The 27437-nt window shown below is 40.8% G+C and overlaps 1 protein-coding gene across 6 annotated transcripts in view; it reads right to left on the reverse strand.

Annotated features, from left to right (window-relative positions):
- Positions 1 to 27437, reverse strand: part of SBNO2 (strawberry notch homolog 2) — a 207864-nt gene that overhangs the window by 48546 nt on the left and 131881 nt on the right. For 4 of the 6 annotated variants that reach the window (XM_051972158.1, XM_051972157.1, XM_051972156.1 and 1 more), the window contains exon 5: positions 3316 to 3462. In XM_051972158.1, coding sequence (XP_051828118.1) covers positions 3316 to 3462 — 147 coding nt within the window. Of the gene's footprint in view, positions 1 to 3315; positions 3463 to 21048; positions 21613 to 25020; positions 25120 to 27437 lie in introns of those variants that run through there. The other 2 variants (XM_051972160.1, XM_051972161.1) reach the window with 2 other exon arrangements.

The following is a 27437-nucleotide window of genomic DNA, read 5'->3' on the forward strand; positions in this document are numbered from 1 at the left end:
GTAGAGGAGATGATAATAAAGTTTGATGGACAGAAGGCAGAATTGCTCAATTCCAATTTTACTTCTGCTGTTTGTGTCAAGGAGAATAACTGATAGACTGGAAAGGTCGGAGCAGAAGTGGCTAATTGCGGGCTGATCCCCAAGAACAGCAGGGAGGTAACTGCTTTAGGGCAGCCCAAGTCACCAGGTCTAGAGGAACAACATTCCTGGAGGCAGAAAAAAAAACAGCAGATGTGACTAACAAGTTAGCCACCTGGGAAAGATCATGGAGAACAGGCAAGACTCCCCAGGACTGGCTACCGGCCAATGCTGCAGAAGGGCAGACACAGGCTTGAAGTAGGGACAAAGTCAGAGCTGTCTTAATGCCTTGAGCCTTTGAGAGAAAAGTGTCCCTTCTGAATCAGCGTTTTGAATCTAGGTCCACTGGCTTCAAATCAAATACCCTTTGTACGATATCATGCTACACTAACTTTTGTCAGAGCTTAACGAACAAGTCTTTCTTCTCCAGAAGAATCTGATCACAGCTCTCTCATTTCATTTTCTTCTTTAGGGAAAACAAGTCCAATTCTTTTAGTGAACCATGAGCCATGATCAGGTTTGATGGAAATCCTCCTGAAAGGCAGGGTTTGGGCCTGAGCACAGTACTCCAGAATGGGGCCAGACCTTGGGAAGTGGGGCTATCATTGTTCTTATCATGGGCACTGGGCTTGTCTTTTCATTCCTACAGCTTAGGGCTAAAAAAAAGGGTGGCTCACTCTAGAGTCATCAACCCTATCAAAAGGCAGGAGAAATATGAGAAGTAAAGTATATATCCAAAAATCTCCTTCTCTCTTAAAAAAAGAAAAACAAACAAACAAAACAAAACAAAACAAAACAAAACAAAACAAAACAAAACAAAAAAAAAAAACCACCCATTACTGGAAGACTGAGTCATGATTACCGGAGCAGCTTACTAGAGGGAAAAAAACTTGTGGGTACTTTTTCTTTGTTTGTTTTAAATGCCATTATATCTGACCATAAGGTTAAAGTGTGGGGCTCTCTGGGCCCTCATGTTAAATCAAGTGGCTCAAATTAGGATGACTTCTAAGGATTGATTCCTTCTGGAATCTCTGGCTCCCTATAAGGGCCATTCCTGAGCCCCCCCCCCTACCCATGCTTAGGAGTCAGTGCCTTCCCAGTTGCATATGAATTTCTTTACACTTCTATTATATACATTTTGTTTTTATTTACTGTCAAGAATGTTATTTTGCCTCAGAAGAATATAAATTTCTTGAGGACAAGCCCTATTTCATGGGTACCCCTGCATTCCTATGGCCTAGCACAGTGCCTGACAAGGTAGCAGGTATTCAATAAATGCCCGTTATTAGGATAAAGGCTCGAGTTGGAAGCCATCATTTTCATTTGATGGATATGGAAAACCTTGGAAGGTGTGTGGGTGCAGAGGTTGGGGAGAATTTGCCCAGGGTCATGAAATATATTATTATACCCATTTTACAGACAAGAAAACAGACATAGAGGGTAAGGAACTTGCCTAGAAATTCTGCCAGGTCAAAACTAAGACTCAGATTTTTTGACTTCATATTACAAAGTTAGCATGTCATAGGTATAAGACTTGAACTCAGGTTTCCTCAGAGTTGAAAGCTTTCCCCAACATGACATGGCTTCTTCTAATACTTATTTCTGACCATACTTAAGAAAATCAACCAATAATATAACAAAAAAGAAAAATGTTGCATGTTGGAGGGGATGGGGGAAAACTGGGACATTAATGAACTGTTGATAGAGTTGTAAACTGATCCAACCATTCAGGAGAGCAATTTGGAACTATGTCCAAAGGGTTACTGTGAATACCCTCTGATCAATCAATACCACTGCTAAGTCTGTATCCCAAAGAGATTATAAAAAAGGGGAAAAGACCCACATGTACAAAAATATTTATAGCAGCTCTTTTTGTGGGGCCTATGAATTTGAAATTGAAGAGATGCTTATCAATTGGAGAACAGCTAAATAAGCTGTGGTATAGGATTGAAATGAAATATTGTATGCTATAAGAAAGGACAAGCAGGATGATTTCAGAAAAAGCTGGAAAAGACATATCAACTGATGCATAATGAAAAGGACCAAGAAAATGTTGTCAAGAGTAACAGCAATATTGCTCAATAAAGAATTGTGAATGACTTAGCTTTTCTCAGCAATACAATGATCTAAGGCAATCCCAAAGGATTAATGATGAACCATACAATCTACTTCCAGATAAAGAACTGACTGAGTACAGATTGAAGCATACTAGTTCCTCCTTTTCATCCTCCCTTCCTCGCTCTCCCTTTCTCCTTCCCTCTCTCACACCCTCCCACCTTTGCCCCACCTCTGGTCTTTTTGTACAAAATGACTAATATGGAAATGTTTTACATAATTGCACATGTATAAGCTACATCTGATTGCTTACTGACTCAGGAAGGGAGGAGAGGAGGCAGGAATAGAGTTTGGAATTCAAAAATTGGGATGGGAAAAGCCAACTAATATCATCAGACAACCTCAAATCTCCACATTTTCTAGGTTCCTCAAGAAAAGCTGAGTAGGTCTGACAAAAACCACAAATGTATTTGCAAAGAGATAAGCCAGTCCTCTAAATAAGTAGCTCAATTCCCCCTCAAGTCCCTAGTGTAGAAAGCGAACAACACGAAGTTACTCATCTGCAAAAGAAAATGGAGGAAAAGGTGAACAAGTGTGGAACAAGTTTCCACACATCAGCAAGAAGTGATCACAATCAAATTCTCAAGTGACCTTGGACAAGTAAACCCTTTCTCTAGGCCTAAGTTTCCTCATCTAATGAGGGGATAAAATTAGATGATCTCAAAAATCTCTTCTTACTCCAAAAAAGTATAAATTTCTAAGTCATTTTGTTACAAAAAAAGATATGACCAAAATAACTATGTTCCATACAGGGAAAAGTGGGAAAGAAATTTGCATCAAGGAACAATTGTGAAAGATGACAATAAAAAAAAAAAAAAAAAGGAACAATTGTGAAAAAGGTCATTAGACTGAGTCTGCACAGCTGTAGAAGCAGAGTTTTTTCAGCGTTCCAAATCTACCCAACTGCACCACTACCCAGCCCCCACTGTGTTCACAAAGAAGCTGTCGATGATGTTGATCAATGCCTTGCTGAAATCCATTCACACTAGGTCTTCTATCATTTTATTCTTGTAATCTATCAATCTGGTGATTGTCAGAATAGAAAACCGGGCTCGCCTGTCTGGCCTTATTTTACGTGATCCCTTGCTAGTTCGCAATGCTCACTCCCCACTAGCCACTGACCTCTTCTTGGTTTTGTGATGGAGTGTTCACATCCCAGAGAGTCTGGTTGAGGTTTTCAGCAGGCTGGAAATCTGTCGAGTCAGCGATATCCGAGAGGGAGCCAACAGGTGATGAGAAAAGGGAAGTGTCATCGAGGTATGAGGAATCCTGGAAAAAAACAACAAAAAAGACATCAGAATGGATCCGATAATTTGCATTCCATATGTGTGCACTTACATTTCACATCAGCCATTCAGTGGGCACCACAAGCACTGGAAGCCTGGCATCACACTGCCTACCACAGGGCACACAGTTCTGCCCTTCGGAAATGTCAATCATGGATGAGGGGAAAGGACAAATATAAAGAAGGCAGGGCGGCTGTAGGTCTCTTTTGGTGGGAAAGAGAGTGGACCTTTTTGGCACAGGATCTCCTAATAAGGAAAATTAGTCTACCAATGCAAGATTTGGGCTCCGAAACTTCCAGGCTTAGAGAGCCACAGTACTTGTCTTCTTTTGTCTAGGGCAAAGCTCATTAAATTGTGGGTTGTGATTCCATGTGAGGTTGTGTGACTGAATGTGGGGGTCATGAAAAATTTGGCAACAGTAAAAGGTTTTCAAATAGTCTTCCAAGATTTAATTTTCTATGTTAAAAATAAGCACATCAATCTTATTAGTATGCAAATTTACTTTTATTTTAAAATAAATTACATGTATACCAAAGAATTTTTAAAATAAATTTCTTTACGATTTATTATCAGTAAATTTTGACTTATATACTTCTTTTATATACTTATACACCTGGGGTCACATAAAAATTGCTCGGGTGAAAAGTGGTACCAAGTAGAAAAAGTTGTCTTGGAGCAATTTGAAGCAAAGACACTTGTGCAAATAGAACGAGTCAGAGGGGGGGCTATGAGGCCCAAAGTCTCTCCACCATGCAATCAAGTCACCCACATGACGGATCTGTACTGAGGGAGATAAAGAAAGGAAATCACCTATCCAGGGAAAGATCAGTGATAGAAGGCTTCTGGGGACAGATGAATTTGAAGCCAAGTCTCAAAGACACTGATAAATAGATTCATGGGGTAGAGAAGAGGGAAATTCTACAGCAGAAGCAAAGAAATTAGAATAATAAGCAATCAACAAGCATTTATTAAGTAAATCATACTTATCAGGACAATTCTCTAGCACATCAACAACCGACAGAACATATTCTTTGCAACAATCCTGGGAGGTAAGGAGGAAGGGTAATATTCTCCTCATTTCAGAAAAGCAAACTGATATTCGGAATTAGTAAATTCAGACAGCTAGGAAGGTGCCGAACCTGGCATTTGCATGTGAGTCTCTGGACTAGACCAAGGCTCTTCCCACCACATATGTTGATAGCTTTTAAGTTTGCGAAGTACTTTACAAATTGTATCTCTTTTGATCTTTGCAACACATTAAGGGACTATTATGTGCTAGATATTATACAAGGGAGGCACTGGGGATATAAAGACAAAAATGGAACCATCTCTACCCTTGAGGAGTTTCGAGGATATGTCTAATAAATAAGAGGCAGCATTTAGATGGCACTTGGGGGCTCTCAATGTGCTTTACATTTCATCTTTGATCTTCACAACCACCATGGAAAGTGTTATTATCCCCATTTTATACATGGGGAAACTGAAGCAGAAAGCAGTAACTGACCCAGGGCCACATGACTCATAAGTACCTGAGGCTGGATCTGAACTCAAGCCTATCTGACTTCATGTTTGGAGTTCTGTCTCTGTGCAGTTCAGAGGCCTACTGTGACTATAAGTATATTTCAAAATGAGGCTGGATAGGGATGGGGAAGGATGGCAGCCCTTGAATGCCAGGCTGAATTTGGTGAGGAGTGCAGCAGGTTTGGAATGAAGATATAAAATGTAAGAGAGAATTGTTCTGTGGGCAATCGGGTTGAGAGGCAGGGACAATTAGGAGAACACTGTGAATTCCTACTGTGGTATTCTCTCTGTGAAGCCTGGGGGGCGCTGGTGGGATTATTCCCATTTTACACTTGAGGATACAAAGACTCACGAATTTAAATGGCTTCTAAGGAAGGACTGCGGGGGCTGGTGTTGATGCAGTGTCGTAAGGGGAACAGGCCGAGCAAGGGAGAACAGCAAACAGTCGGTCTGAAATCCTGAGGACATCCTGAACCAGACCCAAGAAAGCTCTCCCAATGTGTGGAAGGGCCTGGGCCATCAAGCAGTTTGACAGCCGCCCTATCAGCTGTCTGCGATGGGCTAGACACTAGTACACCCACTGGTATTGACTGAAAAGGAAACAAAGCCACACAATCCCTGCCCTGTCCCAGCTGCTCTGGTTAGCCCCGGGGACTCCAACACCACAAAGGCCAGGGTGGGCTACACTGTGACCCTCCTTTCCACGCCAACAGAACTGGCTCCATGGCCTGGGGGACAAGGAGACTCGCCCAGCCCCATCAGGAAGATTAAGAAGCAGGCCCTCTCCCCATCACAGCTCACTCTTCCATAAAGCTTTACACGGCATGAGTCAGGGCACAGAAATCTCTCCATTTTGCAGATAGGCAAACAGACTCAGAGAGGTCACCTGCTTACGTCACTTCCAGAGCCAGGCCACAAAGCTAAGCTCTAGACTCCAATTTCAGCTGCCCTGCCGCTGTTGTCTCAGCCACTCCAGGGAGGTCGGCCTGACCTGAGCTGTTGCCCAATCAATGAGTAGCCCTGGGAAGAATGAGCTTGCCTTTCCCCTTGGTGTGTCTTACAGTAAAAACCCAGTTTCCCAGCAAACGCTTACAGAAAAGGCCCATCACAGCATTTCCAAGGCATCTGCCTTCGGCATAAAGTAATAACCAACCACGCCAGGGAAAGTGAGATCTTCAGTTCTCAGTAAACCCTTGTCAATCAGAGCCCTGGACTCCAGTTGTGCAAATGTCCAGGGAGCTGGATGAATGTGTCTTTAAAATTAGATGAGTTTTCCTTAAGAATTAATTAAAAGCTCCAGCCAACTGCTTTGGAAAGGACAGGTCACTATCTGTTAGGACCGTTAGGACTGAATGGTCCAGGGAGGTATCCTGAACGAAACATGCTCCATCCCCAACCCCTGCACAAACTTGTAGGGGACAAGTCAAAGGCCTACAAAGGTCAAAGAGTTTACATTCTAATGGGGTAGGAGGGCTGCACAAAAACATGCCCATCTATGAAGCACGCGAGGAGCAGACAGAAAAGCCTCATGCAACAGTGACATCTGACCTGGGTCTTAAGGAAGTCAAGGCTTCTAAGAGGCTGAGGTGAGGGAGGGGGGAGAATGTTCCAGAGAGGGGAGAGCCAAGGCAGAGAGATGAGCAATAGAGAGAACTGGGTGTGAAAACCAGCAAGTCCATCTGGCTGGAATGGCAGAGTGCACAGAAAGACACCTTAGAGCTGGGTCACTCAAATGGCCCCACCAGCTCTTGTATGTTTACAATATCCAAAAGGTAACTAATTAAGTGGAGAAAATGGACCTATCCCCTGGGTCTACAAGGCCACCTTCCTGATGGGATGGGATGGATTCTGCAGAAAGGTCTTCTTAACTTCCAAGTGTCTCTCTCCCAAGTCCAGAGCCCTCCCACCAGAGCACCAATCAGCAGGATTATAGGATGAAGAGCTGGGAGAGAACTTAAAGAGACCTTCTAATCCATGGCATCACTTTTGCAGAGGAAGAGGCAGTCACCCAGTGAAGGGAGAAGGAGCGGGGCCAGAATCCAAACCCCACCTTGCTGATTCTAGATTCTGGGTTCTCATACTATCCCATGATGGACTCAGCTTAAAGCAATTTGAACCCGATCTTTATTAAATATCTCCTCTGAAGGGGAAGCTTGGAGAGAGGCAGGGTCATGGGAGTGGCGGGGTGGGAAGAGGCAGGATGATGTGGATTCATCTTTGCTTCTGACAACCTGATTGTGTGACTCTGGGCCAATTAGTTCACCTTTCTGTGCCTCAGGCAACTTTCAGAATATAAATTTTGAAATTACCCATCATCTCCATCAGCAGAGGGAGTTTCCATCTTGATAAAATCTCAGCAAAGCCTCACTCCCCCAATGTGCCTTGAGGAGCTTACAATTAAAAAGAGGGGGAAACCACAGTTACACAGAGGGCAAAGGGATGACCAGACAGAGGTTATCAAAAGCACTTTTTATAAAAAGCTTTAACACTGCTTTTTATTTTTCTATCAGACATTTGGAGATCTACTCTGTGAGTTTTCCCTTCTAAAAAAGGAGAGAGGTACATTATTTCCTTGTCTTATCTTCCTCTTTCCCCCACCCAAAGAGCTATCACTAATAAAAACAAAATTAAAAAGAAAAAAAATTTTCAGCAAAACTAACCAACATATCAACAAAACCTGACATTGTATGTAATGATCCTTTATTCATAATCCCTTATTTCTACAAAGAAGGGAAAAGAATACATTTTATAAATTCTAAAGGGAAAGAGAATTACAACGGGGTTAGTTTTGCTGGATGGAGGGACCAAGTTAGGGAGGAAAGATGGCTAAGTGTGAAGTATGGGGCCCTTGGCAGTGAGTAGCAGACTCTCCATTGGGGTGTTCCATGGATTCAGTGGGAAAGGGTCAAGGGGTTCGCATATAGGGCTCAGAAAAGGGAGATAGGAGGTTCTAAGAATTAAAACATGAACACTGATTTTAAGGAGAGCCAATCTTAGAAACTGAGTCACACATTTCCAGGGAGTTTCTCTCTAATACTGAGACTAGATTTAAAAAAAAAAAAAAAAAAGGCCAAACAATCCCAGTAGTGAGATCTTTCTCAATTTAGTCTCTGACTCTCATCAGTAGCCTTGTCATGAGTGTGGACTGCTCCCCTACCCTGGGCTTTTTCTCATTCTCCCCATAGGCATCTTCTCCTTCAACTTGCCCCCACAATAGCAAGTCAGGGTTCTAGGTAACTCTGATAGGTGACTATCTCCTCCTACTCTATACTGTAGTTTCTAGGGTGTTTCCCATTCAACAACTCAGTGGGTGACTAGATTCTTTAAAACAGATTTAGAAATTTATCTTTCCCACAGAAAAATCCCTTATGACAAATAACTTTTTAAGGGTGAGGAGAGAAGGTAAAGGGAAGAGGATAACAAAAATCCAGCAAAACTGATCAATACTTTGGGGAAAAAAACCCCAGATCTGATATTCTACGCAGTGTTCCACACCTGTGGATCCCCCACTTCTGCTGAAGAGTGGGAGGGGCCCAGGCATCTCCTCATATCTCTTCCTTGGGGTCAACTTTGCTTTTCATAATTCTACAACACTGTTTTTAGATTATTTTATGGGTTTTGTTCTCTTAATTTACATTGATGTGACCACTTTATATTTTTTCCTTGGCTCTGCTTACTTCACACTGAATCAGAACATGTCAATTTTTTAATGCTACATTCATTATATTTGCCATTTCTTACACAGCACAATCAGAAGATCCAAGTTTACATCTAGGCCCAGAAACTTCTTACTTAGGTGATTATGGGCAAGTCATCTTGCCTCTGTTTGCCCCAGTTTCCTCAACTGTAGAATGGGGATAATAACACTTTACCTCCTAGGGTTGTTGTAAGGATCAGAAGAGATAATATTTGTAAAGAGCTTAGGATTATCTATCAATCTATTATTATTCTTATTACCACTTTACATTCACGAAACACAGTCCCAATCAAGAGTCATTTACTTTGTTTCCAAGTCTTTGCTACCACATAAAATGCTGCTCTAAATATCTTGGTGTATGTGGGGACCTTTTAGCACTGGCCTCCCTGGGATACATGGGCAGCAGCAGAACTTTGGGTTAAAGTTTTTAGTCACTTTATTTGCAAACTGAAAGTACTTCTGTCGAGTTGTGTGTGGAGGCTCCCCAGGGTACCAAGGCCCCTCACAGCTCTGACCTGCTGGACTCTGAAGTCCTTTTGTTCCCTCAGGAATGGCTGTCAATGGGCACAAAATGGGTATCAGATGGGTAGCTCTGGGGCAATGCAGTCACTCCCCTGCTAAGCTGGGCATCCCCTCGTCCCCTCTGTGGAGCAAAACTGTAGCAATAGGAAAGGTACATCTCCTAGGGATTCAGAATTGAAGGGGACACTACAACTCAGCTAACAACTTTCTCATTTTTCAGAAATTGAAAAAAGAAGCTGTAAGGGGAGGAAAGCCACCTAACACCAGGCGGGTCGGGCAGTCAGGCTGAATGCCCCAGGCTAGGAAGCTTTCTTGGTGTCATGCCTCAGTGCAATGATTTAATCTTCTCTCAATCCCAAGAATCCTCTGAGAAATCCACTTTTATTCAAATAATTTCTGAACTGGAAGAGCTAGTTAATCTAAACTCTACTCAAAGCAAGACTTTCCTCTAAAAGACACTATACTAGTAGTATCCAACCTCCATCGGAAGACAGCCAGTGGTGGGGATCTCAATCCTGGAATCTCCCATTTCTGCCAAAGAAGGAACTGAAAATAATGTCACTAATAATAAGAGCTAACTTCCAGATGCTGATTGTTAATGTTTTCATAGTATGTACAATATATCATTAGACCTCATAAGAATCTCACAACTTTCTGAATTAAGTTCTACAGACATCCCCAGTTGCAAATACAAAAGTGAGATTCAGGAAAAGGAAGTCTTTTGGGCCTGATCACTTAGTTTAATAAAGGAGTTGGGAGTAGGATTAAAACGCAGTACTTTACTAATTTTAAATCCAGCTTCTTTATACTATACCATGTTGCCGCCATCAAGAACAAAACTACCCAGAGGTAGATGAATGGCTTTTGCCAGGCTGCCAAGTGCTTGAAATAGTTATGAAAGAAAAACATCTCTCTGGACCCACACAAAGCCTTCCTAAGGATGGTGCTGCCCATGCCAGGACAGATGAACAGTCCCCTCCAGCAAGCATTCTGCATAGCTCATGGGAAGCAAAGGGGAGAAGCAGGAAGAAATCAAGGTCTCAGGGAGGTGGGATTCCAGAAGCATCATGCTCTTTAAAAAGGACATGAAAGGTCAGGGTTTGCAACTGGCAACTTTCCCTATTTTCCACAAGTAGGCTGATAACGTGAGAGGCACTAGGGAAGTTTTCAAAAAATAACTCAATAAGCAGGGGCAGCTAGGTGGGGTAGTAGATTAGCACACCAGCCCTGAAGTCGGGAGGACCCGAGTTCAAATGTGACCTCAGACACTTAAGGCATCCCAGCTATGTGACCTTGGTTAAGTCACAACCCCCCAACTGCCTCAGCAAAAAGCAATAATAATAATAATTCAATAAGCACAAATTGGGAAGCACTATGATACAATCTAATAAGGAAGATAACAGAAGGTACCTGGCATGAGGGGCAAGAAATTTTCTGGAAGAGAGACCAAGCCAAGAGAAAATGGAGATTTACCTGCACAATGAAACCCCTGGTCAGAAGACCCTGGTTCTAGAGCTGACTCTGCCTCTTACTAGCCTTCCCATAAAATAAATACTGGAATTGTCTCTATTTCCTAAGGCTGTAATATTCCAATGAAACAGGTCTGTAAGAGCACCATATAAATGAAAATTACTATTATAATAAATAGGACAGCTAGGTGATACAGAGGATGGAGAGCTAGATTTGGAATCAGGAAGACTTGAGTTGAATTCAGCCTTAGACACTTACTAGCTCTTTGAGCCTAGGCAAAACATTTCACCTTATTTGTCTCAGTTTCCTCACATGTAAAATGAGCTGGAGAAGGAAATGGCAAATGACTCCAGTTTCAGAACCAAGAAAACCCCAAATAGGAAGAGTGAGACACAATTAAAATGACTGAACAATACTGTAATAACTATTCACCAAACCTAAAATACCAAAAGAACATAAAAAGTTTCCTCATAATAACACTTATCACAAGTAGTGCAAGGATCATTTTTACCACTTCAAAGATAGAAGACTGAGGCTGAGCGAAGTGAAAAGGTTTGTTCAGGGACAAATAGCTACTAAGCAGCAGAATTGGCAGCAAGCCTCAAGTGGTTCATTCTGATTTGAGGAAGAAGAATATAACCAAAGCCATCCCAAAGATCAGCTCTTCTAATGATGCAGAATGATTGGATAAAGCCCTTTACCTCAGGAGAATCAGAGGGATTATTAGACAGATATGTATCTGTGAGCCCTGATATCAAAATAATTCTATGACTTGTGAATGAGGTACAAAGAGACCGCTTACCATTCACTGATTTCAAAGAGACAAGAATATCCTTTGTCTATCTCTACAGAAAACCAACCAACCCCTAACATCTACCAGAGATCTGCTGGTTGGGCTAACGTTTAGAATGAACCAACTATAAGACATCTGAAGTCAGGGCAGTAAAGTAGAACTGACCATGTCTTCTTTTCCATTAAATTGGTTTGTTTGTCCTCAATAAACTCTATACTCAGAACAACTAAATATGAATTTTGGCTTATGTTCCTAACAATTGCAAACATTTAATCTGCATACCTATATCAAGTACAAATTTTTTTTCTTATAAATTTTTTTCTTAAAGCTTTTTATTTTCAAAACACATGCATAGATAATTTTCAACATTGACCGTTGCAAAACCTTATCAAGTGTAATTTTTAAAAATCATAACTCACATTTATACAATGTTTCCACATCTAAAGACAGGTAGGCCATAACAGTGCAAGGGAGTACTATATGTTCACTGGATTTCATAGGATTTCATAGGATGTCCATAGTTTTTAGAGAAAAAAAATATCGTGAAGTTGTACAGACAAAAGATGTGTTGCACACTTGGATAACTCCCAAACTGATAAGATCACAGAATCATTTGAGCACGGTGGGAAAAGAATGTTGACCTGGAAGTCAAGAGGACAGGTGGAACCCACTTTGCCTTCCCTAACCCACTCTTCATGGTGCTATAGCAACCTGGGTTTGTTCTTTATTCTCCAACTAGACTGAGCTTCAAGGAGGTGGAGACTAATTTTAGCTCACTTTAAATAGCTCTCAGGGACTCAGACAGAAGTCTGAACATAGTAAGTGCCTAGTAAAACTTGGCTAATTCGTTTAAAGACCAGCTCTAACAAAAACTACTTATGCAAGAATAGGCAAGTAACTTGACCTCTTCGGAGTCTGTCTTTTCATCTGGAAAACAGGGGTAATAATACCCTGTAGGTATTGTCCTCACAGAATTATTGAGCAAAGTGCTTTGTAAACTTTAAAGTGTTACAGAAATGGAAATAAAGTTGTTATATTCCCCACAGAGCCCAGACCCACATAGCAGATGATTAGGAAATGGTTGTCCAATGAATGCATGGACATATTCACCACATTTCCGACCAACAACAAGGATCTGGGTAAGACCATGCTTTTTTATCTCAACTCCTTTCTTTGGATGTAGAATTAAAGAACATTAGAGTAGCCAAAAACTAGACATAAAGTAAGGGCCTACTTACTGGGAAATGACTAAATAAACTGTGATGCAGGAATGTAATGCAATATTATAGCACTGTCAGAAGCAACAAATAACGAAGAATTCTGAAAAGCAAAGGAAAACTTGAGCTGATGCAAAACAAAGTAAGAAGAACCAGGAAAACAGTAAACACAAGAGCTCCTATGATGTAAATACAAAGAACACTATCCTTTCTACCTTCCTCTCTCAACACCCCCCCCCCATTTCATGAAAATGATCTTGTGATACTGATGCTAATTAATAAACATTATTAAATGCTACTACTATGCCTAATGTCACCAGGCTTAACCAGCCTTAGTGAAGACGTGAGAAAATGCACTTCCAGCCCCTCTATGCAAAGAGAAGGGGTATACTACATATACTGTTAGACATAGTGAACTCTTGGCTGGTTTTGCTGAACTCTTTTTTCCCCCCATTTTAATCTTTGTTTGGTTTGCTGGGGAGGGGAAAAGGAAAAGGTATATTCCCAAATGAAAATAAACAAAAACTAGAACTCTAAAAAAGAACCAAGAATACTAGAGTTTCCATATACACTTCAAAGATCTGTGATTATGTCATTCAGGTACTACAAGTAGGGGTATAATCAGTCAAAAAACATTTCTCCAAGGGTTCCATGCCAAGCTTTGGATGCAGACACATAGTTCAACACCAGACCCATAACCTAAACTTGTCCAGTTTGGCAGAATCTTGTTCTTCTGTTCTTCTGCCACAGGCACTGAGACCCTTAGGGCTACCTCCACAACACTGTAGTGGAGGGGAAAAGGCTCACCTCAGAGATACTGTAGAGCCAACTTCTCCCTCCTTTTGCAGAAGGGAAACTAAGGCCCATAGAAAAGAGGAGGTTCCAAGGTGACCCAGTAACACTGTGGTGGTGCCAGGACTGGAACATAGATCTCCCCCCTGAGTCTCTAGGGCCCCCTTGGTACCAGGCTATAATTTCCTGGATTCTATCTCTGGGGGAAGTTGAGCAACTTAATTAAGAGACTAGACAGACTCAGACAATCAAATGCTGTAGCATTTACCCAGTTAGTGTTGGGTTAATCGTTCCCCTACAGGGAAAACTCTGTCCAGTTAGGCTAAAAGTGTCTCAAGTGACAGGGCTGGTTCTATTTAAAAATCCCAGTGCAATCTCATAAAACAGTGAGAAATGAGACAAAGGTCAAGTTACCAAGGAAAGGAGCCCTCTGGGACAGACCCTGAATGAATAATGGGTCTAAAAGCCCCTGTTCTCACTTCCCCCAGCTCACTTATTAACCTATCTGGAGACTGAGCATTTCTTCTCATTTTAAATGATGGAGCTGGGTAGAAACAGAATTGAATTTGTAAGGGTGGCAGAGTACCAAGAATACTGGTCTGGGACTTGGGGAAGCTGGGGCTGAATCCTGGCACTGCTATTTATCATTGGGTCATCTCAGGAAAGCTATGTCCCATCCTTAAGCCTTTGTTCGCTCGTCTTTAAAATTAAAGGGTCAGATCAGATAACGACTAAGATCCCTTTCTTAATTATGATCTTAAGAATACTAATTTTGTCACTTTACTAATCTTAACTGGGCAAGTTACTCTCCAGTTTTGTGATCTGTAAAACAGGAAATATAGTCCCTCCCCCCATTTCACAGAGAAAGGGTGAGGATTAAATAATAACAATTAAGCACTTTGGAAGGCCGGGTGCTAGAGAAATGTCAGCTATTATTAACAATCCAGAGATTTTTGCTTTCTTATCTGAGAAAGATCATGAAAAGACTAAGTAGGAGCAGAAATGATCAGAATGGAAGGAATATGATATATGCCCACATAAGACTGACATTTCAACTAATCAATCAATATATATTTATTAAGAGCCTGCTATGTGGCAGATACTGTACCAGGCACTGGGAATATATTGAAAAAAATGAAACAGTCCTTTGCCCTCGAGAAGCTTGCAGTCAATAATTATAGCTAGCACTTATTTAGATAGTTTTCTAAGATTTGCAAAGTGCTGCATAAATATCCCATTTAAGCCTCATGACAACCTTAAGATCCCCATTTTATAAATGAGGACACTAGGGAGCCCATGGTAAAGTGACTTGCTCAGGGTCACACAGCTGAAAGTGTCTATCCATTGCACTAACAAGCTGCCTCATACTGTAATCAGGATAGAGGTTTACTAGAAAAGCTAGAGCTTGGGATGAAGTTTAAAGGAATCGAGGGATTTTGAGAATCAGAGAAGAGGATAGGCACAGAGATGGGAGATGGGGTATCTTATGTGTGAAGAACAGCAAACAACTCAGTTGGACTTAACAGTAATGTGTACGGACTTGGAAAAGACATGGTAACAATAGCAGCACTATATGGGTGGCAGCTATGTGGAAGATGGATTGGGGTGGGGGAAACTGATTCCTTTCTTTCAGAAAGGTTGGGTGCCAAGGATTGCCTTGGCTTACAAGATCAGAATGAAGGGGGTGTGTAACACGAGGCTAAAAAAAAAGGCCAAAAAAACCCATTTTTTTAGAATTGTCCACACCAGATAGGAAAATCCTAAACCTCAACTAAAGATGATAATTAGGAACTCAAGGTTAGAGAGGAGATGTCAGGGTTCAGAATGATTTGATTCCATTTAAATAATATATATGTATGGGTGTATAAAGTACCTACTATAAATATTTGTTAAAAGGGATATCACTAAGCCAAGGTAAGTAGTTTAAAGATACAAGGTACATGTACACAAGAGTACTCAATGACATTATGGAAAGAACCTTAGAATCAGGAACTAATAGTAGAGCTGGCTCCAAAAGCTTTGACTTTGAAAAAGAAAATTGCTCTTTGTCCTGTTTCCTCATCTATAAAATCAGGGAGTTGGACCACAGTCTTTGCCAGTTTTGACAATCTGTGATGCTAGGTGTCTCTGTCCTGAGGAGATTACCTACTGTTTATCCATATAATGTGGTTTCTTAGGTGATGCGCTGCCCCTAAGAGAGCATGAGCTTGGGGTTGTCACTGGTCAAAATGAATTTCCTCCTTGGCCTCATATAGATCAATCTTCAATGCAAAAGAGATTTAGGAAAGCTATTTGGTGTCTATTTTGGGAATTGGTGTTCTACAAAACTCTCTATAGGCACTTGAGGAAAACAGGATATACTTGTTTAGATTCGAGATTCTATGCTCTTTTAAATGGAGGGACCAAACACACTAGGAAGTTAGGAATCCATCAAAATACTCTTTAAGGTTACTTCCAGCTCCAGTAATGGATAACTCTAGGACTTGGTCACAAAACTATGTAGAGCACTTTATAAATCTTAAATGTACTATTCAAATTCAACCCAACTCAACAAACATTTAAAAAATAAAATGTTGTTATCTTTATGTAACCTATATTTCCAAATGTACCCCTCCCTACCCCACAGTCAATGAGTCATTCTTTATAACAAAAAATTTTAAAGGGGGGGAAAAAATCCTAGTTTTGCAAAACCAACAAACATGCAGAAAAAGTCTAACATTATTTAGTCAATAGACCACACCCAATAGTTCTCCACCTTTGCCAAGAGGAACAAAGATGCCTTTTCATACTTCCATTGGCTCAAGCTTTATCATTATACTTTCAAAACATCCAGTTTCTATTACAACAGCAACATTTATTATGGTATGAATTTTATGAGCTCACTATATTGCAGTGTGTAAGATGTTGGTCTGAAGCAACTAGCTCTCAAACTATTCTTCAGTTTTCCTAGAAATTCTTGTCAAATAGAGAATTCTTCCCTCAAGAAATTATTGTTTTGGGGCTTATCAAACACTATGGCAATTGTGGCTGATGTACTTCACACCATATTTTGTTGATCTCCTTTTCTGCTTTTTAGACTTTATTTTTACATATTTTTATAATTTCCCTTGAGATTCTAGACTTTTTGTTCTTCCAAATATAATTTTAGAAATGAAATCTCATTCTATAATTAGATAATATTCCAGTAGTATTCCTGGTTACCCTGACTTAAAGCACTAAATCTTTAAATTGATTTAGGTAGTATTATTGTTATTTGTAGCATATTCATGCATCACAGCCATGAGCAATGAATACCGTTACATTTTTGATATCTGTAAAGAATATTTTGTCATTGTATTGTTTTGAAATTACTTTCCTATATTACCTTCCCAAGGTCTTATACATTCTACAGCCATTTTTAACTTTTTAAGAACTCATTTTGATTTTTAAAAATTCCTTCCTAGATTTGTTGCTGCTATAGAGAAATGCTTCAACAAGCAATTATTGAGTGCATACTGTAGTAGGAATAAAAAGAAAAAAAAATAAAAATAAAAGCCTGTCTTCAAGGAGCTTCCATTTTCTTCTCATGTAAACTATTAATGTTTAGATATATACTCCCCCCATTTATTTATTTTTAGCCTTATTTTTTAAAAATTACAAATTCTTTTCTTGCCTTCAATCCCTTTCCCACCCATTGAGAAGGCAATATGATATCAATTATATATATATATATACATGTGTGTGAAATCACATAAAACATTTCCATATTAGCCATAAATACGGTATATTTTTAATAGATTTATTGCCTTACCATCTACTTAGCAAAAATAAACCTATTAAGCTCAGATTCCAACATACTACAGACATATAATTTGTTAAACTCCCAGCTTACTCAGTGCCATGTGAGTTTAAACCTGATCTCTTTGCACAAATGCAATCCATTGTGTCTCAGAAGACTCATAGATTCTATGAGGTCTACAATACCAGAAGGATGACTCAGTTCAACAGTGACAGGGAAAGAGTAGGACTATCCTAATCTCACCTCTCTCATTCCTAACATGGTACAGTGATACCCACCATCAATTCAGAACATATCTACTTATTCACTGACAGTGTTATAAGATGAGAATTTTTTAAATTTCAGAAATGCATCAGTTATGGCAGCTTAGTCACTCACTCATACAATGACTTCTACTGCTATAGTTCTTTAAGGCTTATAAAGCACTTTGTTCAAATCTGCTTTGTAAGGGCAGACTGTCAACCAGTCAATATTTATTATGTGCCTAGTATGTGACAGGCATTGTGGTAAGTGAGGTCTACAGGTCAGGTCAAGCATTATTATTCTTAATTAGGAGAAGAGGTCATAGGACATGTGCCCTGCCAAGTAAGAGACAGTCTGATAATAGTTAATGCCTAAGTCAGGAATATAACCCAGATCTCCTGTAAGAGGAAGCATGATAATAGAAAGAGCACTTGATTCTAGAATCAGAGAACCTTGGTTCACATGAACCGCTGACCTTTACTAGAAGTGAGAACTTAGGCAAGTGACTTCAATTCTCTGTGCATCAATCAGATTCCTCATTTATAAAATTTCATCTCATTTGAACCTCACAATGCCCTTGGGAAGTAGTAACATAGTTCTTCACATTCTCATCTTGTAGATGAGAGGATAATGAGGTTTGAAGAAGGAAGGCACCTACTGAGACTCACAGACCTTATAAGTAAGTGGTAGGCCCAGGCCTGGATCTCAGGTCTCTCGGCTCTAAGTTCAGGCCTCTACAATACTACAGAACTGCAAGTCTTTTCTAGCTCTAAGATCTGATCATTCCACCCCCTATTAGAGATATTAATAATTAACAAGCAACTAGCAAGGAGATCTGCTTGAGGGAAGAAGAATGCCTCTGCCTATAACACCAAGATAGTATAGAAGAAAGTGTCTTGGCATTTGGACCTTAATAAATAAGACCCAAATTTGGGTTCTGACACCCAGCCACAAAGAGAGGCAACACAGTGTAAGGCGCCGACTCACCTGGGTTCTAATTCTAATATTGCTCCTTATTCCTACAATGTGACTTCGGGCAATTCATTTTAGTTCTCTGGGCCTCGGTTATTCTTCTATGAAAGGAGAGGGCTAGATTATATGACCACTTCAAGATGCTATCTAAAATTTAAAAATAATAACTAAAACCTATGATGCCACAACCTACCTGAACCTCAATTTTAATAAAACAAGGATAACAAATCTCATGAGACTTCCCTGACTCATGGCACTGAGACAGAAATACTTTATTAAAGTGCTCCAGAAATATGGATTATTATTATTTCCTTTGAAAAAAACAAAATACAAGCAACAAAAGGTGAAGTTTTGTGTGTTTCTGGCACAGAAATTTGATGCCAAGATCATTTTTCTTCCAAACTGCAGCTGCTGAAGCTATTTCAGTTTTTCCAAACTAAGCAACATGTTATTCAAAAATAGCATGTGAAAATAAAGAAACACTAAATTTGGAAAGTTTGCACCCTGAAACAAGAAACATTCTTTGGAAAGATGGGGGAAGAAAAGGAGCTGAGATTTCTAACCCACAGTGAGAACTGAGGTAGTTTGATCAACCAATGAACCAACAGGGATTTTCTGAGATCTACTACGTGCCTAGGCTTGGGGGGTGGGAGGGCAGATAAAGAAGAATGTCTTCTGTCTAATGCAGTTTGACAGCTTAGTAGCTGGAAATTTAAGAGGAGACTGTAGCAAATTCATATTATTCTGAGGTTCAGAGAAGCATGAAGAACTTTCTGAGTCCAAGTGCTAATTTCAAAACAGTGGCCCTTACACTTTTTTTTTTTTAAATAGTGCCTTTTGCTTGATAGAGAGATTTCAAATCTTTCAGAATCAGAATATTAGATCCTAAATCCTAAAGGCAACCAAGTCCAATTCTTAGAAGGAATCTCCCTCATGATTTATCTAACAAGTTTTTTTGTGTGCGTCCCCTCAGCTTACCACAGTACCTTGGCACACAATAAGTGCTTGTTGACTTGATCTGACACATTTCTGATAGAAAATGTCTAATGATGAGGACTTCACTATTCCATTTCACTGCTGCAGCTCTGAATAAAACATTTTCCTTTATAATCTCCTCCCTGTGAGAATCCTCAGCCTGAAGTTCCTAATTCTAGAGCCAAGTAAAACAAAGATAATCCTTCTTCTCTGATTTAAAGAGAACAATTGTGGCAGCTTTTTATACCCTCACTTCTTCAAGTGATCCATATTCTATAGTTTAAAGATCCTTTTCTAGGACTTCAGCAGACTAAAATTTGCCAAAGATTCTAACTCAATTCTCAATTTGTGGAGCTCCTCTCAAGCCCCCTACGCTTCTCTCCTTTGGGCTGAAGATGATCCTGCAGTTCTACAATGCTTAGAAAGACCATAGGCCCAGCCACATAATCTGGTAGATGAGGTCAAGTCACATTAAATATAAAAGGGCTCATCACCAAGAAGAATTCAGGGAGAACTGTTCCAGTCACTTGACCTCCTAAATCATGGAAGACCTGCAACAGCAGTTGGGAGAGATGGTAGGTATGTGGATGACTGAGTGTTTATAAAGTGCTTTCAAAAAATCCAATTTGATCCTCACAAAAAGCTCTGTGCCATAGGCAAGAGTAAGAGGCATCATGGTCTGGTAGAAAGTGCTGGCTACCTCTAGAGGCCAAGATTTTGCATTCCCTCCATAGCTTCAAGCAAGCCAATCTCCTGGAAACCTGATTTTCTTCAGCTGTAAAATGAAGGCTTTGAATGAGATGTCCTCTATGTTCCTTTGCAACTTTCTAGCTATATTTTGCGTACACAGGATTATTTGAGATAGATGAGAAAGCTAGACCTGGAGGGAAAGTGATTTATTTCAAGCCACATAACTAGTCCACTAGATCTAAAAAAATGCATGGGATGATGAGTTCTCTTGATTTTTGTGTTCTCTTTCAACTATATCAGGCAGAATCCTTACAAGTCCAGGTACAGTTGGTCCTACAAAGTTCTGTTCTTCCAGATCTATGTGTCTCTTTAAGCTCCTGCCAAACTCAGACAATCTTTTTTAAAGAATCAATTCAAGAGTAATACCATTAATCAAAGGAGTTTGAAAGGCAAGGAAGGGGGCAAAGAGGGATGAAAAGAGCAGAGCAGACTCACAGAACAGTTAGTCAGAAGTAGAGGGTAGCTTAGAACACACAACAAAGAACCTTAGAGACCACCTACTTCAATGACCTCATTTTAGCAAACAGATGTAGAAACTGAGGCACCCACTGAAAGGGAAAGTGATTTGTACAGAGTTGCAAAGCAAAAGCCAGAGGTAGAATCCACGTTTCTAGCCTCCATGTCATCTCACATGCAATCCTGCCTTTTCTGAAAGTTTCTAAGACTAGCAAAAAGGAGTTTCAAGTTGCCACTGTACAGTGTTAAGTGCAGTGGGATACCTTCCAGGGACTGCAACCTTTCTAGCATTGCCAAAATGCCCTGATGGTCCATATCCTACTCCCAGAAACCAAACACTTATTTCCAAGTCCAAGGAGAGACAGGAACATGCACAGGATTACCTGGTTAAGTGCTGAGAACTGTAGCCAAAACTGCATTTGGGCCATGCTACACGGACACTGGGCTCAGAGTAGCCCACAGGACAGGCCCCCCTTTCACAGCCAAGCAGGGGAAAAGATACATTCATGACAGCAGCAGCAACATCAGCCTTCACTTGCCAAGGGCCGGGCAAGCAACAGAGAGAAAACAGACGGGAAGAGAGAGGAGCCTGAGGTGGCAGCCCTGCTTGGGAGGGGACAGAGGCAAGGCTGCTCTCCCACAAGCACGGAGATTTGCATAGGCTGTTTAGTCATGAAGCCTCAGAGCTTACTTCCTCTAAGACCAGGGCTGACTTTCAGGAAATGATGTGTGCTTGGTAAGTCAGTGAAATTACCGGCAGTGTGATGAGAATTACTGTATGTGGTGTAATTGAGCTGCCGAGACACTGTAAACAAAGCTGACCTCTCCAATGGGCTTTGATTTCATGTGGGACAGAAATGAAGCCTCCAGCTACCTGGCCCCTGCTGGCACAGGCAGCCCTTTCCCCTTCATCTTTCTCTTCCAGGTAGTCAACGCCCCAGACTTTGGCCTCCAGTTTCCTTTGGGGGAGAAAGAGAAAGAAAGCCAGAGAGAGCAAGAGAGAGAGAGAGAGAGAGAGAGAGCGCGCGCCAGAGAGGAGGAGGGAGACAGATAGAGACAGAGACATAGAAAGATAGAGAGGAGACAGAAAAAGAGAGAGAGAGACATAGAAAGACACACACAGAGAGAGATACAGACAAACAGACAGAAGAGAGAGCCAGAGAAAAAGAGACAAACTGAGAAACAGAGACAGACCCAGAGAGACAGAGACAGAGATAATGAAAAAGACAGAGAAAGATACAGAGACATAGAGACAGAAACAAAAAAAGAGATAAACTGAAACAGAGAGAGGGAGAGAGACAGAGAGAAACAAAGATACACAAAAAGAGTGTGAAAGTTGGCACTTTTTAAAAAAAAATGAGATCGACAGAAGACAAATATTGAAACAAGCACTTTAAGTGACAGTACAGAAGTGGATGATTTAGAAATCTTACAATCCAATTCTGACAGACATCCCTAACTTAATGCCTGAATTTGAGCTAGTCACATGAATGCTGGAAAGGGACCTTTTATATCTGGGGAAAATGAGGTTCACTAGGGTAATTAAGTGTCAGAGGAGTCCTGGATTCCTAACCTCTATTCCACGTCCCCCTGCCTGCCCACCCCTACTGCTTCCCAGCCTCCCCCTCCTGGCCTCAGTTTCTTTGACCGGATGGATTAGAAGTCTTCTGGAAGGTCACTCTGACTTGAATGTTCAAGGACTCAAAAGCTGCCTGCATACTTCGGCTCTAGGGTGCCACAAGTACCACTCCTATTGTCTTAGTACCATTCCTTCTCTAACCAAACCACAAATACAGAAACAAATCTGGCTATCTAGCTAACCTCTCAAAATCTCTGTGTACAATGAGCTCTTTAAATTCTTCCTTCAAATCAGATCATCTGTCTAATCTCCTAGGGAAGGCAGGAAGCACTTGGACTCATGTTGAGGGAAGGTTAATTCTGAAGTTAATTTCTGGACAATTGAGATAATAAAGTCTTGGTCAAGCTTCTGCCCTTCCCAAAAAAGGGGACATTTGTTTAGTGTGAGGAACAAAGAAAGGTGTGCGCAGCAGGAGACTGGCCATACGTCCCTAAGTCTCAATCTGAATTCTGTAAACCTAGAGTCTTGGAAGTCAAGGGGATCATCTGGTCTTCTTGTTGTTTAGTCATTTTTCAGTAGCGTCCAATTCTTCATGATCCCCTTTGAGAGTTTTCTTAGGAAAAGATACTGGAGTGATTTACTATTTTCTTCTCCAGCTTATTTTACAGATGAGGAAACTGAGGCATTAAGTGACTCAACCAAGGTCTTTCAGCTAGTAAGTATCTGAGATTTGTATTCAGGTCTTCCTGACTCCAGACCTGGTGCTTTATTCAGTCCATCACCTAGCTGGTCTTACTGTCGTTTAATAGAGATGGAAACTGAGGCCCAGAGAGGTGAAACAAGTTGATAATAATTCTCTTCAAATCTTAGCTAAAGTCCCATCTTCACCAAGAAACTTCTCAGGCCTCCTTAATTTTTGTGTCCTCCCCTTGAGATGATCCTCAATTTATTGTCTCTATCTTCTTTGTACATAGTTGTTTGTCTTTCCCACTGTATTGTAATCGCTTACAAAGCAGGGACTGTTTTTTGCCTTTCTTTGTACCCTAGAACTCAGCACAGTGCCTGGTATATAATTAACAATATATGCTTGTTGACTGACTGAAATAGTAAAACTGGATAATTCAAATTTAAATCTTTCACTCTTCTGTAAAATGAGCAGGCTGGACTAATATTGGTATACCATTCTTCCCCTAATAATACAATGGTACTCAGAGATGAGTCATTCTTACTTTCCTAGGGCTGGGCCCATGCAGGGACCCACCCTTAGTGATATTGTCCTACTAGAAGGAAGTTTCCAAGTAGGAAGGTGAAGGAAGGCCCTTAGATTGTGGAGTAAAAAGAATTGGAAGAGATTTCTGAAAGCAATTGGAATAACCCCTTTATCACATCCCCAACAATGGAAAATCCAGTCTTGGCAAGAATACTTCCATAAATAAACAGCTTACTGGCTATAAAATCAATACTTCCACTTTTGCACATTCAAGTTGTTAATAAGTTCTTTCCTAGGCAGTTTAGTGGCCCAGTGAAAAGAGCGCTGGGACTAGAGTCCAGCCTCAGACACTTAATAGCTGTGGGATTCTTGGGCAAGTTATTTAACCTGCCTGCCTTGGTTTTCTCCTATAGAAAATGGGGACCACAGCACCACTTTCCTCGCAGGACTGCTGTGAGGATCAAATGAGATAATATTTCCAAAGTGCCTGCACAAAATAGGCATTTAATAAATGTTTATTCCTTTTTTAATTCTCCATGTTGATCTGAAAATCGACTGCTTTAGACGGGCTCAAAATTCTCCAGGCAAAACCCATGCCAAATGGCAAGAAAACTTGGCTTTGGGCAAAGAAAGCAAAGTGCAAATCAAAAGCTTCTAGTTCTACTGTGCACTGCATTCCCCAGCATAATTCCATGAAACAAGCAAGTACATCATTATCCTCTTTTAACAAATGACTAAAATAAGTGCAGAAAGTTATTAAGACATCTAGACCTGAAAGCAACCCCAAAGGCCGTCTAGTTCAAACCTCTCATTTTACAGATAAGGAAACTGAGATCCAGGGAAGTGAAATGACTTGCTCAGTTATTACATGGGTAAAAAGAACTAAAGGCAAGATTTGAACTTGGCACCAATGAGTCCAGAGCCAGTACTCTTCCCACTGTACCAGACTGTTCCTTGAGAGCCAAATCCTTCTTTCTTCCTTTGGGGAAGTCAGTACTGAGATGCAAGACCACAACCTGTAGAAGCTGACCCAAAGAGCCTCTCCTGCCTTGGTGGGCAGTATGCCTACTGCCATCCCTGTTCATGGTGAGAATGAAGCTGCCAGACTTAAATCAGCAGAGCTTTTGCTCCAAGCCTAGTACCCTCAGATTGCCTCTATAACGGATGCACCCATAATGGCAAATGCTAAGCATGAAACCAAGGAAGAAGTAATTAGGAAAAAAACCCATTTGGACCCAAACTGAAGTTGGGATGTGTTGCAGAATTCTCAAGTCAGGAAATCTGTTGGGTCAGCTTTGTGGAGGCCCCCTGGGATTGGCCAGGACAGCCAGAGCTGGTAGAACAAAGACCACCTTGCAAAAGTCCCCTAAAGTACCATCCAGGAAACTTTTGTAAAACTTTCTTTCCCTGCACCAAAAGCTATCCATCCCATGAAACACAGTCCCACTAAATGTGGAGCAGTTTTTATGGGATGGTCCAATACGGGCTACCCTCGCTTGTCCTTTATATTCTTGTGAGCAAGAACAGCAGGCCCAGAACTAGGGCTCAGGGAGGTCACCACATTACCTTGGTCCAAGCTGCGAAAGCTGCAAGCAGACTGTGGGTTACCCTCCTCTCCATTCCCATCACTCCATAAAGCTCTGAAGAGGAGAAACAGTCAGAAAGAATAAAGCCCTGCAAGTTCAAGCTCAATGCCAGGCCGGGGCCTGCCCTGCAACTCTGCTACAGCTGCTGCTCCTGCAGTAGCCAATAAAGGGGTAGCAAAGGGGAAAAAAAAAAAAAACCCTTGATTTTTTTCTTCCTCTGGCAAGCTGCCACGAGAGACGTCTGTCTTCCCGTCAGGAGGGCTGGCCATCCGAGAACTCAAGGAGGCCAGCTGTCACCGTGGCTTCTGTCTGGGGGATGGGAGGGAGTCCTCCTCCTCCCCGGGCCTCCCGAGACAGCTAATAGAGACTTCTTGGACCACAAAGACCAAGGCTGCTCTGATCCCTGTTCTCAGGATCCTTTTTCTAACAGAATCATACAATTCTGGAATTGGAAGGGATTTCAGAATCCATCTAGTTCAATCCAAGTCTAAAAAGAAGCCCCTCCACAAGAGAGTTGACAAGTATCCAGCCAGTTTTTGCCTGAGGGTCTCCAGGAAGTACCCAAGGAGGCTAGGGATCCCCAGACTACTTACGACGACAGGGTCCAGAGTACTGTGTCCCAGATAAATAAATGACTTAATGGGGTAGGAAGCCCTTCAATGATTTCTTATCTGAAATGGAGATAATCTTCCTAGTTATTTGAGGCTGGTGTTTGGGAATGTGCTTTAGGTTAGGCAACCTTTGGCAGTTTGGCACAGAAAGAACACTGGTCCCAGAGTCAAGATCCCTGCATTTGGGCTTGGTGCCGGCATTCACCAGCTGTGTGACCTCCTGGAACAAGGCACTTAACAGCAAAGATGCTGCTTCGGGGACCTCATTCATAAGATGAATAAATAAAATAATGCTTAACTTCCTCCCTCAAAGGATGGATGTGAGGAAAGCATTTTGTAAACATGGAAGCTTTGTGGGAATGGTTTCGTATTTTTAACTGCTAGTGCAGAGGTCTTTTATCCTCCCCTCCTCAAGTCTAAGAATGGTTGAGTACCACGGCCCTCGTGTTCTTAAGTTACAAATAAACACAAGACAGTCAGGAATCAATCTTGTTTCTTTTTTTTTTAAAGTATTGAAAAGGGCATGTGTATAAAACTCCACTGTAATAGAATGAAAATCTTTTAAAATGAGAGGGTAGTAAAAGTCTTGACATTGGGCTCCCTCACAATGGGCCAGGGAAGGGAAGTGACTTAAGCAGTTTCAGAAGTTAAGATCAGAGCAGGGATCATTTCTGAGAAGACTTTCCTGTATTTAGTAATCATCCTCAGGACTGGGAAATCTTTCCTTAAAACCAGTTGAAATCTCATCTCTTTTACAACAAAATTCCTTATCTTCTCATAGACTCAGGAAACTAATAGTTAAATTAAAAGTTAATCAGAGGAAGTTTCTCACTGGAAACTCATTCTACTTTTGAGACCATACTCTGGGAGAGGAAAATCAGGACTATGAAGGGATTCAGGATGTTAGCTGTAGGGGAGATTTAATCATCACTTTTTAGAATCTGAAAAGCTTTTCATGGGTAAGAAATTTAATTAGCTTTGTTCTGTCTGGCCAGATAGTAGTAGTACTAGTAGTGGTAACTAACATTTATATAGTGCTTACTATTTGCCTGGCACTGTGCTGAGTACTTTACAAATTATTTATATTTATATTACCTGATCCTCACAATAACTCTGGAAGGTAGATGTTATTATTATCCTTATTTTACAAATGAGAAAACTGAGGCAGAATTAAGTGATTTACCTAGGGTCACATAGCTAATAAGCTAGTATGAGACTACACGTGAACTCATATTTCCTGACATCAGGCTCTACCAGCCTCTATCAATGAACATTAAATGTCTAGTGTGTACCAAGCATGGTGCTAGGAGCCCAACTCATAAAAACAGTCTCCAATATCCAAGAGCAGTGGTTCTCAAAGTATGGTCTAGAGAATCCTGGGGATCTCTGAAATCCTTTTAGAGGGTCTACAAATTCAAAAATAGTTTTTATTTCCAATATGGTAAATGTCTATAAATATAATCCAGATAAACAAAAACGCTTTGGAGAGATCCTCAATAATTTTTAATAGGGTAAAGATACTGAAAACAAAAATTTGAGAACCACTGTCTAAGAGCTTGCATTCTATACATGAAAAAGGTAAAGTCACACACAAGTATAGTTGATGGAGGTGAGAAAACCTAACTATTATGAAGAACAATTTGGAATCACATCCCAAAGACATTAAAGTGTAAGCACCACTAAATAGATACTCTAAGGAGGTAAAAAATCACTAAGTACAAAAATTACATATAGATAGATAGTTTGTAGAAACAAACAAAAAATGTAAACGAAGTAAAGGTCTATT

Source organism: Antechinus flavipes, chromosome 1, assembly GCF_016432865.1.
Source record: "Antechinus flavipes isolate AdamAnt ecotype Samford, QLD, Australia chromosome 1, AdamAnt_v2, whole genome shotgun sequence".
Lineage (NCBI taxonomy): Eukaryota > Metazoa > Chordata > Mammalia > Dasyuromorphia > Dasyuridae > Antechinus > Antechinus flavipes.